At 34.1% G+C, this 13,406-nt stretch overlaps 1 protein-coding gene across 3 annotated transcripts in view; it reads left to right on the top strand.

Moving 5' to 3' along the window:
• Window positions 1-13,406, top strand: part of LOC109059922 (IQ motif and SEC7 domain-containing protein 1-like) — a 170,940-nt gene that overhangs the window by 47,511 nt on the left and 110,023 nt on the right. For all 3 annotated transcript variants that reach the window (XM_042766466.1, XM_042766465.1, XM_042766472.1), the window contains exon 2: window positions 3,082-3,117. In XM_042766466.1, the coding sequence (XP_042622400.1) occupies window positions 3,082-3,117 (36 nt within the window). The remainder of the gene's footprint in view (window positions 1-3,081; window positions 3,118-13,406) is intronic.

Raw genomic sequence — 13,406 nt, 5'->3', positions numbered from 1 at the left:
TGTTTGGAGACACTGTTTATGATTTATTGGGATTATAAAAAAATGAGTGGGTGGATTTTTACCATTATAGGCTGGTTGTTTTAACACACTGCGGCCAAACAACTGTGTTCAAACACCTTATAAAAGTGATATTTGAATAATAGGTCACCTTTAAAAACAGTAAGTTTGACCTGATTCAGAAAGAAAATGTAGAGCCAGAAAATTATTAATTTAAGTAACCTGGAAAAAAAAATAGTGGGGTAGGATTTAACTTTTCACTCAGAAATTTTTTACATATAATTACAAAGAAACTGCATGTAACACATTGAATTAAACAAAATATTAAAGTAAAAAAAATTAAAAGGTTACACTTTATTTTAAGGTGTCCTTGTTACAGTGTAATTATACATTTAAGTACTGAGTAATATTAATTAACTACATGTACTTACTGTATGGTTAGGATTAGGGTTTGGCTTTGGGTCACTTGCATGTAATTATGCATAATTAATTGTTATTATAATAGTAAGTACATGTAACATGTGTAACAAGGACACCTTAAATTAAAAGTGTTACCAACTCAAATGCTATTTTCTTGCAAAACACACTCCAATAATCTGTTATATTTACAACTTTATTTTTTTAATTTTTTTTCCAGTGTATATGTTTGTTATAATGTCCATTTTGCTTATGTGAAAGACATTGTTTCAGTCATTGCTTTAAATTATATAGTGAAGCACCTAACATTTGGTATGTTGCAAAATATAATATAAATACCTGAAATTTGCAGTTCAATTGCTATGTATTGAAAAAATAAAATATTCAAAATGTAAACTGTTATTAAGACATTCTGTAAGGGATTCATCAGATTAATTCAAATGATAACTGCTAATTTTTTGAGTGTTTTTGATTTATTCATTAAAGGGACGGTTGATAAAGTCGTTTGGTAACAATCACACTACACTGGTTGTGCTGTGAGTTTTTAATTCAATTAAAGGGGTCATGAACTGGCTTTTTTATTATTATAGTATACTGTTGTCTGAGGTTTGCATGGTTTTTACATTCAAAAACAACAAAAATCTATTTTCTACCCTTGTTTTTGAGGCTGGCTCGAGAAACGCTCTGTTTTTATGGGCATGCCGCATTGAAGACTTGGAAGTAAACGCCCTCTGCTATGATTGGATAATAGTTTTGCATAGTAAACTAACTTTCTGTATGTCTGTTTGACAAGCTGCATCCTTCATAGTTGCAGCCTTCTGTGACTTTGGTTAACAATCTAACATTTCTATCGACAACGTACACATAATCACGACATAGCAAGTGATCTCTAACAAGTGACACATAGTTCAAATATTTTTTTCTCACATAAGTGTGCTGCGCCATTCCTGTCAGATCCAGTATAGATGGCACAGCATTGCTTTTTAATCTCAAGTCTCTCTGCTAAGGCTGGGCAATACGGCAAAAAAAATTAAATCTCAATTTTTTTCCAGAACGTTTGACTGATTCTTGATTTTTAACTAGTCAACTTGAAAATGTAACTATAACATGATTCAAGTAACTTTTTCTTTATTAACCCTTAGTTACCTTAGTTAGTTAAAGGAATTTCTATTTCATGTGCACCACACATGAAATTGTCAATATGATGTAAATGTTAAACAAATCACTTGTTAAATATCTTGATGCATTAACTACAACTGCGTCTTGTACACACTTGTCTCATACATATTATATGTTAAGAAATAATGCAAGGAAAATGCTTTAAAAAAATCTCAAAAGTCAAGGTAATTCAAATTCAAAATGACTGAAGGTAAAACACCAGTAGACTATTATTAACTATAAATACTCTGTAAAAACAATGAACAGCAGCTTTCAGACTGTTACCATGACGTCTCTTGCAGTGTCTCATGCATGAAACGGCATTCTAAAACCACAGCGCTCAAGTAAAAAAAAACTTCAACCGTCTTTCTGCATTTTTTCCCATTCCACTGCCCACGTCGCATCTTTGTCAACACAAAAGCGCGTTCTGTGTGAATGACACCTAGTGATATATTCTACTTATGGTCCTTCACAGAGCGCATCACACATGAGCAGTAAATCATGTGTGCCGACATGCTGTTGGGTCATTCTTTTCTCTTTACTCTTAACATTGGTAAACTAACATTTAATTATAATTCTAACGTTTGGTTATAATTTTATTTAACATTGCGATTCCTCGATTTATAAAAAATTAAATAGTGTCAAAACATTAAATTTGAATTAATTTATAAAATCAGAAAATTCACCCAGCCCTACTCTCTGCAAATCCAGAGTCGACCTGTGTCTTGTTTACAAAGGAATCCACGATGAAGTTAAGTGAACAAATGTTCAGTGTTTTACTCACGTGAGCTGAAACTTCATTAAAAATAAAAGTTCAACCATGCATTCCTAATATCTGAATCTGAAGGAAGGTTATGCAGCGACTGTTTTTCCACAACCAGGCACTGCACAATATTTTGTGATCTTCAATGGAATGTTTATTGCTTGGTTGCTTGATCCGATTTAGCGCCACTTATGTTATTTCCCTACTATGTCATGCATGAATCAGTGGGCGGGGCTATAGAATTAGGCTTTGATACTCTTCTGTGGAGGCGGTGTTTCACCTATCTATTACGTCATAGGTAGGCACATTCCAGGATCTGGCGTTCACTGGGCCTGGCATCAATAAAAGCTTTTGTTTTAGTAAGATTTACTTTTTAAGTTCTTTTTCTTTTATGATATTCTTTTAGTACGATGATCTCTTATATATCAAAAGCTCAAGTAAAAGTTGATTTCTCAATGCATGACCCCTTTAAAAGAATGAGTTCATAAGAGTAATTTGTTCATAAATCGGACTCCACAGGTATCTTGAATGTTATTGCGTGCATCATTTGGGCATAGCTAAGGATTCACACTGTAGATGAATTTAGAGTTTAGCCCGAAACAAGGTTCAAAACAACAAGACAGCTTTGTTTTGTCAGTACAAGGAGGGTTTTTTGTTGTTGTTGGAAGTTTAATGTCAAGTTTTTTTCACTGCCTCTTTCAAAATTTCAACTTCTAACTCTGCCTCTCTTTTTTTGTCTCCCACAGGAATGAAAGTGAAGGCTTGCGTGTCTCAAATGTCAGGTAGGTTATGAGAGGACACCCTCTCTGTGGATCTTTGCTCATCTGCTGTCATCATGATGCTCGTAGTGGATGCTCTCACATTTCTCATTGCCATGTCAAACTATACAATGCACATAATTTAGTATGTCATGTCATTTCCGTGACTGAGTCATTCATGTTTATTGGCATTTTCTGCGTCCTGTGTCAGGTGCACATTATCTTCTTGGATGGACATCCTCATTGTCCCCATCACAGATTTAATTGTAATTGGTTTCCGTCATTGAGGATTTATAGAAAACATAGAAAATATTTCTTTTTTCTATGGCTGATTTTTGAACTCTGTGGACTATTTTTAAGCTTTTTAGTTTATGTTCAAGGGCATTGTGTAATCAGGGTCATACCTTTCACTTACCTTTTTTGTTTGTCCAATTTGATTCAAAGCCTTTTAATGGTGAGTTTATCTAAAAGCTAAATATCGCCTTAGGCATTTAGTCACTTATTCCCCATATGGCACTGACAGTTTTGTCTACACTACTTTATAAAATAGCATGTGATGAAAATTTAGAAAAAGCATTCATGTTGTTAGTGTGTACTATAGTTAGTGGCAATGTTATTTATTTTATTAAAATTTAATTAACATGTCCGTATTAAAAATAAAAGTTTTAATAGTATAGATTAAATCCAAAACCACTTCATATTCAAAGCAAAACTGTGACCACTAGACCATCAAATTATTTATTTAATTATTTATTTCTTAGAGTCATCATGCAGTTATTTATTTATTTATTTGCTGAAATCTCAAGACAGTGGCAGATGAAGATATCAAATGAAATGTGTCAGTTTCATTTGAGCATTTTTTTTTTGTAAGCAAGAATAATTATTCTAATTAACATATAATTATTATTCATAGGCTATATTTTTGCATTTCGTGATGTCACAAACAGGCCGTCTGTGAACCTCTTTTTAAAGCAAAGTGATAGCCATAAATAACACACATACTGTACATTAAAACATCAAACCCTAAACTTTGAGAGACCTTTTCATCATCTTGAGATTGCTGAGTTATAGCTCAAGTGGCAAAAATAAGACATATGTTTGTACTGTCTGTCTGCTTTGTACTTCAGTGAGACATCGTGAACATTTTTTTCCATCAGTTTTGAGCCACGGGTCTCTACATCATTGTGATGGATTCTCTTAAAGGACAGGTCTTCAGAACACCTGCGAAGCAGTAACATTTGTAGGCACCGTTGTATTGCAACTCAAGTAAAAAGAAAAGACGACTGCTGCAGTATCCATTCGGATGAACATTTATGGCTGTTTCAATAGTAGGTTATTAAGTGACTTAATTAGGTCCTCGCTCAGCACTGCAGTGTTATAGCATGCGAATCAATGTACCACAACACGCTTAGGGTGGCATTAGATTAGATGGAGCAACGAAATCCTCAGAGACTCTTCTATACATCCAACAAGTCCTCCTCAACACTCGTAGCACTTTGTGAGCCACCAAAACGGTCTTGTTCGGGGTTTGCTGTTGATCCCAGATTTCATCAGCCAGTGAAGTTTGAATTGAGCGCTGGAGAGGAAATTGTTGCAAAAGAAGCTCAGACTGCTTATCAAAGCAAGAGGCTGTCCCTAAGGAGTGCTCCTTGAAGAACGTTGGACTAGTGCAACAACATTAAACACAATAACACAAAACAGTTGTCAGTAATTTGCTAATTATCTGGCTGCAGACAGATGATACTTATTAGTTTTAGGGTGAAGTGCTGTAAGGGATTGAGGGTGAATGATCATAATCGGGAAAGATCGCTGTGTATTTTCTCTTAGGCCAGCAAACCAGGCAGTTTTATAGACGGGGGAAAGCCTTGTTGTCTTAGCCTTTAGCATGTGTGAAAACCAAAGGCCTTGTGTTGACAGTCTCTTGGCTCAGTGTTCTTCCCCCGGATTTGTCTTATTAACATGGAAAACTTGATAAGATTGTTGAATTGGAAAAGCAAGTCAGATATGAATCTAAATTTAAAGTTCTTTCCTGTGTTGGTATGAATGAACCAGATGCATGATTTGGCAGTATAAGGACTTAATGAACCAATATATCGGCCAGTCTTTGGTCCTTTTGAGATGATTCACATCACATGATAAGCAACTCCGCTTGGCTGATTTAACAGAAGTGTTCAGTTTCAAACTTGTGTCCAAAAGAGTTCCAGGCTTTGTTAATAAATTATAAGGAATTTCTTTGTGTGTGAATTTTATTTTAGAGTAAATATTGTTGGGGACAAAGTAAGGAATATTTATAAAACTAAATAAAAGTTTACAGACATAATGTAAAAAAGAAATGATTGGAAATGAATTTGTCAAAAAAAATTACAAAATATTGTAAAGTATATACTAACGTTCAAACGTTTGATAAATGTTGTTTTGGAGGTGTCATGAAAAATATTGATTTGCAGTATATTTCACAGAAACTTTTTAAGCAGCTGTTCTATCCTTAGAAATTGGGACGATCTCTTGGAGGAAGTGGGGACTATGGGAATTTCACTTACAGTAAAGTTCTCTTCTTCGATATCAAAGCTTCAATCCGAACTCAATAGAGTGAACAGGCATATCGCTCATATCTCTCCCTTATCTGGACATTTTTAAATCCCCCTCAGTCAGACTTTGATGTCGAGACTGATAAATGGATGCTGGCAGTTGAGTCAGATATCAGTGTTACTTCACCCACTGTTTTAATGACGTCAAACGCACTCATCATTTTCAAACCACAGACAATATGTTGTGCCTTTCTAGGAAAAAATGACAGTTTGAGCTGCAGTGGAGGTCCTCTGGAGGATGTTATTCTTGGATCGTTGTGTGTCAGAGAGAGAGAGAGAGAGTGCGTGTGTGAAAATAGAATTAAAAATCAATTAATTCTCAAATGTAGTTTTATTTTCAGGTAGCAGCATACAATATTTATTATTTATTTATTATTTATTTAAATCTGCTCATCCAAAATAATTTTTATGAATGCTATTTTAAAGAAGTATCATGTAGTCTTCATGTAGTTATTTATGAAAATTATTATTAAAAGATATTTTTGTATATTTTTATTTATTTATATTACCTCCCCCCTCTCTCTTCCAAAACACTGTTAAAAAATGAATTGATATATGACTTATGTTCAGAAAGCATCCATAGTTTTTTATGAACAGTATTTATTATTTAGCATTTTAATGAATATTATCAGTTTATTATAATCTTTTTTTTTTATTGATTTTGTATTTCATTTAGTTAAATTGTGTTTATTTATTTGTTGCATATTTTCACTTGTCCAAAACACTGTTACAAAGTGCTGTTATTTTTTTCAGGTATTATCATATAAATTTAATGTATTAAAGCATTAATAAATTAAATATATGTGTACGCATACATATGGCATTTTTAATTTGCCAGCACTGCCAGGTATAAATTCAGAATTATTGGAAATTAATAAATATTTTAAGCTTTCACTTCTCTTTATACGTTTTGCAGTATATAACTGTGTTGTAATGACTGAAATACTTCTGAGGAGAAAACACCCTTCACGCTTTGAAAAACAAAAGTAAACTTCATATTAGTCTTTAATCTTTTTGAAAGCACAATTTATCATAGAGAACTTAAAATAAAACACTTTTTTTAACAATAAAACTTACGAACTGTAGTCTATTTGACAAATCGTTTCAATTTCAGTGACTCAGACAATCATCGGAGCAGAGTGAAATGTCACCTCTTACAGTTTTCTTTATTCACCTTACCACAAACCAAAATATGTCACTGCTGCCAGGCTTTGAAAGTTGCATTCATCAGCATGACATCATCATGCCTCTGTTTTCCACTGAGCGGCCCTGTACAAAGCATTGTTCCTTGTAGAGGAGGACATGTGGGTGAGTGAGTATAGCCACGGGGAGGTTTTTCGGCCTGGTCCCCAAGAGCATTTACCCTCTCTCGTTTTCACCTCGGACTTTACACTCACCTTCCTGCTTTCTTTACTCGGTCTGTATGTGTCTGCTCATTGATTTGGTCCCTGTAATAGGCTGCTCCATTGAAGCCTATCCACTCTGGGTGCGCTTGTGTGTGTGCGCGTGTCACACAGCTGTTGGCAGGCTCTGTTCCAGCACTCTGATACTCACGCTAACAGTGCGGAGTAAGACGGGTGCTTTCTGCTGACATGCTGTTCTTTACTCGGTATGTGGCTTTGCCAAGGTTAAGTAGGCAGGGCCGGCCACACATTGGTTGCTTGCAGATACTGGGAAACAAAAATGTGTGGCTGTGTTGCTGGGCTGGATAAAATGCTGCTCTTTCAAGTATCTGAAAGAAGGACGGTATCAAGGCATGTCTGAATCTGTCATCCATGCCTTCTTTTGATTGCTTTTTAAAGCCAGTCAAAAATCAGCCTTTAAAAAGTAGATTAATATTTTGTCACATAGGCTTTTTTGTAGTAATTCATTAGGAATATTATTAATGTATTTATTAATTTATTCATACATTTTACAATGTATTTATTTACAATACTGTTTGGGGTAAAGTTTTAATTTTTGAAAAAAGTATCTTATGCTCACTAAGGCTACATTTATAAAAATTCTGTATTTTATATAAATAATACAGTAATAAATATTATTACAATTGAAAGTAACTGTTTTCTATTTTAATATATTTTAAAATGTTCTTTATTCCTGTTATGGCAAAGGTGGATTTCGGAGCTATTACTCCAGTCCACAGTCAATTTCTTCTTATTATCAATGTTAAAAACATGCTTAATATTTTTATGAAAACATGATACGTTTTTCTGGATGCTTTGATCAAAAGAACAGCATTTATTTGAAAAAGAAATCTTTTGTAACATTATACTGTCAAATGATCAATTGAATTTATTCTTGCTGAATAGTATTAATAATAATAATAATAATAATAAAAACATTTTAGTGTATCTATTTATCTTATCTTATAACCGTTTATCTAAAACAACTGTAATCAATTTTTTTTTTAAATTGAAGAATTTTAATATTTTATTTTGCACACAGCTTAATCACAGCTATTGTATTATATCTTACACATACTGTTTTAATGATTTATTTTAGTGTTTGTACAGTAACAATATAAAAGCAAATTACTTAATTACTTAATATATGTCTATATAATATAATATAATATTATATTCTTCTCATTTAGTATAAATTGGTTTTTGTACATGCAAATGAATATCAGCCTATTTTGGGAAGGGGCTCCATCAAAAGTGGACAGTAATGCACATCATGCACAGTAAAAATATATAAATGAATAAATTATTGATTTATATTTTATAAGAAAATACTATTTTAGCTTTCTACTTAAAATTTTCACCTTTATTTAATTTTTTACTTGCTGTTCCTTTATAATTATTTGTGAAAATTTACTAGCAATTTCTGAGTGGGAATTGTTACTTCTACAAATTTTTCTTGGTTTATATGGGGGCTCCTGACATCAAAATATTTGAAAAATAAATACACAAGCTGCTCCCTTTAGTTTTGGACACAGCTGGAAAGAAGTTTTCCCCAAATCCCTCTCTTTTCACTAATTGTGCGCTGTTTCCACTTTATCCACTCTGTGTCTCCACCACATCACAGCAGAGTGGGTTTTACAAGGCGATAATTTTCAGTCCCCTCCAGCTTTGTCTCTGAGGTTTTCATGCTGGCTCAAATACTGGTCAAACTATGTTGTGGGGCCAGTGTCTGTGTTCACTCTCTCTCTCTCTCTGCATCTGATCTGCTACAAAGGGATGTAGGGAATGTGGAGCAGTTACACACTGTGAAGTTTCTCTTATGGGGAGTTTACAACCACTGCAAGTGGCTACTGCAAAGACAACAGCTTTGGGGATCTGCGGCTGGATCAAGCGCTAGCGTCCTGCTTGCTTTCTACCTCATGTTTTTTTTAACATGAATGATAGTTACAGAGCTCTGTCCAAGCACCTTTGCCCTGTTAAAGTGAGTGTTGTAAAGCCGCAGTATTATAAGTGGTAACTTTAGATTGCAAAATCATTCATTATTAAAAGCCACTGAAGTTGCTACTGCCTCCTATAAATAAAGGCTCCACCAAAAGAGAGACAGACAGACAGAAAATAAGACGTCTCGCAGCCAGATTTACACCTCTTATGTTTTATTACCAATTCTTCTGCTTTTATAATGTGTAGAATAGGGCTATATTGGGAGTGGCACTCTCAATATTGTTTTATATATTGTTATTATTATGCTGTGAGTTAACTTTGCATAGTATGCAATTTATTTCTGTTTACATAGGAACTACAGTGAGCAATTATGGAAACAATAGATTTGAAGAAACTTGGCATTACGTCACTTGCCCACCAGATCCTCTGCAGTGAATGGGTGCCGTCAGAATGAGAGTACAAACAGCTGATTTCACAATAATCCACAAGTAATCCACGTGAATCCAGTCCATCAATTAACGTTTTGTGACGTGAAAAGCTACGAAACAAAAAAAGTTTGTAAGAAACAAATTCATCAAGATTTTTTTACTTTATATTGTCGCTTCTGGCCAAAATACAAGTCCATACTCCATGATAACACTTAGTCTGGTGAAAATATAAATTACAGTATAATAACCAAATTAGTTTGAAGTATTTTTCATAGAACTGTAAATATAATGTAAATTTAAATGTTTTTTTATCTTTATTATTACACCTATTAGTAGCAGAGATGGTTTAGCCTATCAGTAGTACTCCTCAGGAGAGTTTTATCAATCACACCACCATTTTTTGGGATGGAGGTTTAGTACTTTATTAATAGGCGAGTAGTTGAATTATGGAGGTGTGCTGCTTCAAGCACTGTGGCTCTGCCATGATATATTAGAAATATGATAATGACCTCTGTATGATTCATCTGCACGGTGAAAGAGGTCACTGCAGCAGGAAACAGAGCTGGTGAGAGTGTGAGACACGATTACAAACATTAGGCTACCACAAAACAAATTTTGTTGCTACAGTTTATCTATCTGTCTATCTATCTATCTATCTAGATAGTAGTGGCTTGATAGACAAGTTGCTAATTTTCATGGTAACAATAACTTTTACTTCTGTATACCTTTACATGTTGTAATTATTTCATATGGGCATATTAAAAATATAAAAGCAAAGTATGGTATAATTTGATTTGTCACTGCACACAAATCATACATATAGACTCATTGAGACATTTTGTAGGCCCAGGTATTCTTCTGAATTGGATTTGATTCAAAGTCAGACAATGTAGTAAATGAAATTGTGTCATGATGTAACTTTTGAGTAAATGGATGCTCACTTAAGCAAACAGAGAATGTCTGATTGACTTACAAAGTGACCAACCACAGCTAATTTTGTTTTTATGTATTGTTTATGGGCGTGTTTAACTGAAGAAGGTTACCATATTTTGTCCATTTCTTCATCTCCAGAGGTCTTCCAGACACACTTGTGGCTTGGCCTTGTTTTTCAGCACCCATGTGTTAGCAGTCAGTCCATTCTCAAACTCGTAGGTCTGTGATGGATTGTTGTGCAGTGAAGCTGAACCACATAGCCTCTCGGATTCGGTTTGTTTCATAGCACTTGCGGCCAAGAGAGAGTCAATCGGAGCCCTGCACATTAAACCAGTGGCTTAATGGTTCATTCATGCACGATTGATGGCAACACAGAGGTTTGTCTGGTGGATCTGAGGAAATAGTTTTAAAGGAATGAACAGACATGATCACAATGCTGATCAGTCTGGACCATTTAAACTCATTTACTCGGTTTTGTAGTTTGGGTGCCAGCCAGTACTGCTAAACACAGTTCCATTGCTAGCAACATATTCTCAATGAGGTTGAATGCTGTTGTGAGAAATGGGAATAGTATTTTGGCTTTGCTTGAGTATTTCAGCCAGGGACATTTTTATTTCTTTCTGAATCACCAATATAATATTGGCAAAAATGACACATGAATCGATGCTGTCAGATGAAACCAAGGACCTTGAACTAATGAAAATTAGCCCACTATTTTTAGGGTCAGTAACTGGGGTGTGAGGGAGATACAGAGGGTTAAGATGAGACTGAATCAAAAGCAATCATCTGATGCAGATTATGTTGTTTAAGGAAAGGGTCAGCGCAATGAAAAGCTACTGACTTACTAGCATTGCTTTTACGAGGCTATGTTAATTTAATCATGTCTCCATGTGTTACACTGATTATGTTAACATGTTCAAGGTCAGGATTTTTCACAGTGTTTATTCACCTCACTTACATGTATTTTTACCCATAAATTAAAAAAAATAAATACATGCATAAATAATCTCTTTTGTTAGCGGAGCACAAAAGGAGAAATGTTGAAGAATTGAAGATTGATAGTAAACATCAAGGCTGTCAAGGTTAAAAAAACAAACAAACATAAAAATAGTCCTTGCATTATATCTCATACCATTCAACCAGGTTTATGTGAAAGAAATATAGAAATTAAATAATTTTTCACTTGTGACCACTGTTGGGAACGTTACTTTAAAAAAGTAATTAGTTATAGTTACTCACTACTTGTTCCAAAAAGTAACTGAATTACTCTATAATAAAAGTAACTCGTTACCAGGGAAAGTAACTATTTGCATTACTGTTAAAAAAAAAAAAGTTGCTATATGTCAAATAATTTTTTTTTTTGGTTTTTTTTTTTTAGCAGTTTTCACAAGTCAGTTGAAATGAGTAGAACAGACAGGTGTTCGTACATAACTTTCGATATTTATTGCACGTCAACAGACAGCAAAATTTTTATCCTGCACTTCAAGTATTATCTTTGTAAGAAAAGTAAACAGTTACACCATATAAAGTGCATTTAACTCTAGCAAATGAAATCATATCGGTATCTGTGTTTTTGGCCACTAGCTTTGTAGATGCGTGTGTCATTGTGAGATGCTTCATTAAATTATAGTTGCTTACAACGGATGTCGACAAAGTCTTCGCTCCTGGACATAATGTACACATTGCATGCACGTTCTTGCCTTTGACCACAATGAATTTGAAGTAGTGCTTATATCTTCACCTTGAAAATGCCAACTTTTCGTCGGATTGCTCCTGACTCGCCATCTCTGCTGCGAATCTCTGTTTACCTGTTGTGTGTGTGTGTGTGGCGCCGCTGGCGCGTGTGCTGGCTTGTGTGTAAAAACACTGGCTCTGATTGGCTACCATGAAACACATGACTCTGCCTTAGCCAATCATAATCGCTTATCTCGTTATTAACCCACCTAATCACTAGTTGTGTGAGCCAGGGGTGCGTTCGGATTACATAATTTATTCAATCAATGCATAGTAACGCACCGCGTTTAACGTCCAGTAATGTTAACGGCGTTGTAACGACGGGAAAAGTAATTAGTTAGATTACCGCGTTACTGAAAAAATAACGTCGTTACCTAACGCCGTTCTTTTAAACGCCCTTATTCCAAACACTGCTTGTGACCCTTTTGAAGCTCTGTGATAGGGCTGTACAACATTGGGGAAAAAAAACTAACATTGCAGTATTTATGTATATGGGATTTTGTTTAAAAAAATGGAATTTCAAATTCTAATTTGAAAAAAATATATATATCCATGCTAGAATGACTGGGTTAATTTTGATTCACAGAGTACATGTGCATAGAAAATAAAATATAAATAAAACTTTTTCTTTAAAAACAAAAAGGCCTCTAACACTAGCATGCTCTATTCTTTTTCTATTATATCTTCTTGTTTTCTTTTTATTTAATTTACTGCGGTAGGCTAAACGAGACTTGTCACAGCACTTACATATTATTGCCCTTTTGTTGTTTTTAATTGCTTCTATAATTCGTTGCTGTGGATAAAACCATCTGCTAAATGACTAAATGTAAATGCAAAGCTAAAAAAGGTATTTTTATTGTTATTAATACTACAATAAAATGAAAAAGGAAAAAAAATTATATTGCAATTTAAATTTTGTCAATAAATCATTCAGAGTACAAAAGAGCGTATTGACGTGCCACTATTTTAGTTATATTTTTTTGTAATTCCATGGAAGTCTTTAAGGGTTTGGAACAATAAGGTAGCGAATAAATGATGCCAAATTTTTAAGTATTTGGATGAACCATTCTTTTTATTTATTTTATTTAGTTTTTTGGGGCGGGGTGTTTGATCACTGTTTCACTGTACTTTTGAACAGCTCTTATAAAATGAAGCTCACACTGCTGTTTTGCAGCTCAATTAGTCCTTGAAGATAATATTAGGCTAGCTTTGAGTTCTTGCCAGATTTTTGGACAATATTTTTTTTTTTTTTTAAGTTTAGGAGCGATTGTTTGGTTGTAGGAGTT

Source organism: Cyprinus carpio, chromosome A11 (genome assembly GCF_018340385.1).
Source record: "Cyprinus carpio isolate SPL01 chromosome A11, ASM1834038v1, whole genome shotgun sequence".
NCBI lineage: Eukaryota > Metazoa > Chordata > Actinopteri > Cypriniformes > Cyprinidae > Cyprinus > Cyprinus carpio.
Note: the sequence above shows the minus strand (reverse complement) of the source record. Positions and strands in the feature narration are given on the sequence as shown.